The 1,491-nt window shown below is 26.6% G+C and overlaps 1 protein-coding gene across 1 annotated transcript; it reads right to left on the minus strand.

The window, feature by feature from the left end:
* Positions 1 to 452: 452 nt before the first annotated feature.
* LOC127092082 (cyclin-dependent protein kinase inhibitor SMR9) lies at positions 453 to 956 on the minus strand. The gene has a single exon (XM_051030881.1). It carries the CDS (start codon positions 859 to 861, stop codon positions 493 to 495), a length of 369 nt encoding a protein of 122 aa, XP_050886838.1. The 5' UTR covers positions 862 to 956; the 3' UTR covers positions 453 to 492.
* Between the last annotated feature and the right edge of the window lie 535 nt (positions 957 to 1,491).

The raw sequence follows: 1,491 nt of genomic DNA on the forward strand, positions 1-1,491 counted from the left end.
AATATCCACTTGTTTCTAACACAATATTTTAAAAAACTACGTACAAACTTGAAAATCAACCGATATTTACATTCTTAGAAATGGCCTAAAGAAAAAAAATCAATTTTTAAAAATGATGATTATGCCACTGATAAGGTTGGAGAAGTTCATCTCAGTGTGAACATAGAAAGGTAAAATATTTCATTTGGTTGGCTTGCACAAGGTATGTATGTGGAACATGGGAATGAATAATAATGCTTATTCCTCCTATTGTGTGTTGTTTGAAGATGACAATTTTTTTACAAAATTAAACATTTGCAAGAAAGAATGAATGATATATCTATCAAGAAAATAAGTACTGTTATAAGAACCAAAAATCAAAGACTAATATAACCAGAGAACTTGTAACAAAAACTCTTCATATGCATGACCATAAAACCTGTAACTTAAAAGGATCATTATAAACTGCAGCTACTGAACTAATTCATTAAACTATACTAGTAATACTTAACTTTATACTGATACATTTTTAAGTGCAGAAAAGAAAAAAAGTTCTATATCAGGTGAAGAAAATAAAGCTATCGGTGATCTATTAATGGATAAACATGCTGCAGAAGAAGTAACTCTTCTCTTCATAGGTGCCGGTGGACATGTTAACGCTTCGGGTATTCTGAACCTTTTAGCTTTCGGTGTACAACACATTACATTTTTCTCGGTATCTTCAACCTTGTTATGATCATCACTCACAACAACTTCTGTGTTTTCAACTGAACAAGTACTAATAACTTGTGTAGCAAACTCACAATAAGTCCTTTTCTGCTTTCTATCTTCAACCGTTACTTTTTGCAGCTTCATTCTACTTCTTGTACAAACTGGTGCCATTTGATATCTGAATATGGTTTCTTCTGAAAACCCAAACTCAGTTGTGTAATATATATATTGGTAGACAAATAAATAAATAAATAAAATAAGTCAGCACTCACTAGGGGTGGCAAAATGGATGGATTGGATGGATATGGATTGGATCGTTAATGGATGGATCAAAACAATCCATTATCCATTAACAATCCACTAAAAGTTTTTAAAAAATATCCAATCCAATCCATCCATTAAGAATAAAAATCCATCCAATCCATCCATTATCATATTTTTAGTGGATGGATATCCATCCATCCATTTTATTTTCCTTTAAAATTTTTCTTTGAAATTTATTTTTTTAAAAAAAGTTTTTTACGTTTTTTTAATAAAACAATATCAGTATTTTTTTTTTGAGAAAAATTATTTTTTTTCAAAAAAATAAAATAAAATATTTTTTTTATTTTCGATTTTTTTTTTATATTCGTAAAAAAACATCAAAATAAAATCAAATTTTGGTATTTAAAAAAAAAAATCAAAATAAAAAATATTTTTTATTTTTCAAAAAAAATTTGATATTTGAAAAAATTTATTTTTTTAACATTAGACAAAAAATTATTTGACCATAAAAAAATATATTTTTTATTTTTTTAACAT

This window comes from Lathyrus oleraceus, chromosome 6, assembly GCF_024323335.1.
Source record: "Lathyrus oleraceus cultivar Zhongwan6 chromosome 6, CAAS_Psat_ZW6_1.0, whole genome shotgun sequence".
Classification (NCBI taxonomy): Eukaryota; Viridiplantae; Streptophyta; class Magnoliopsida; order Fabales; family Fabaceae; genus Lathyrus; species Lathyrus oleraceus.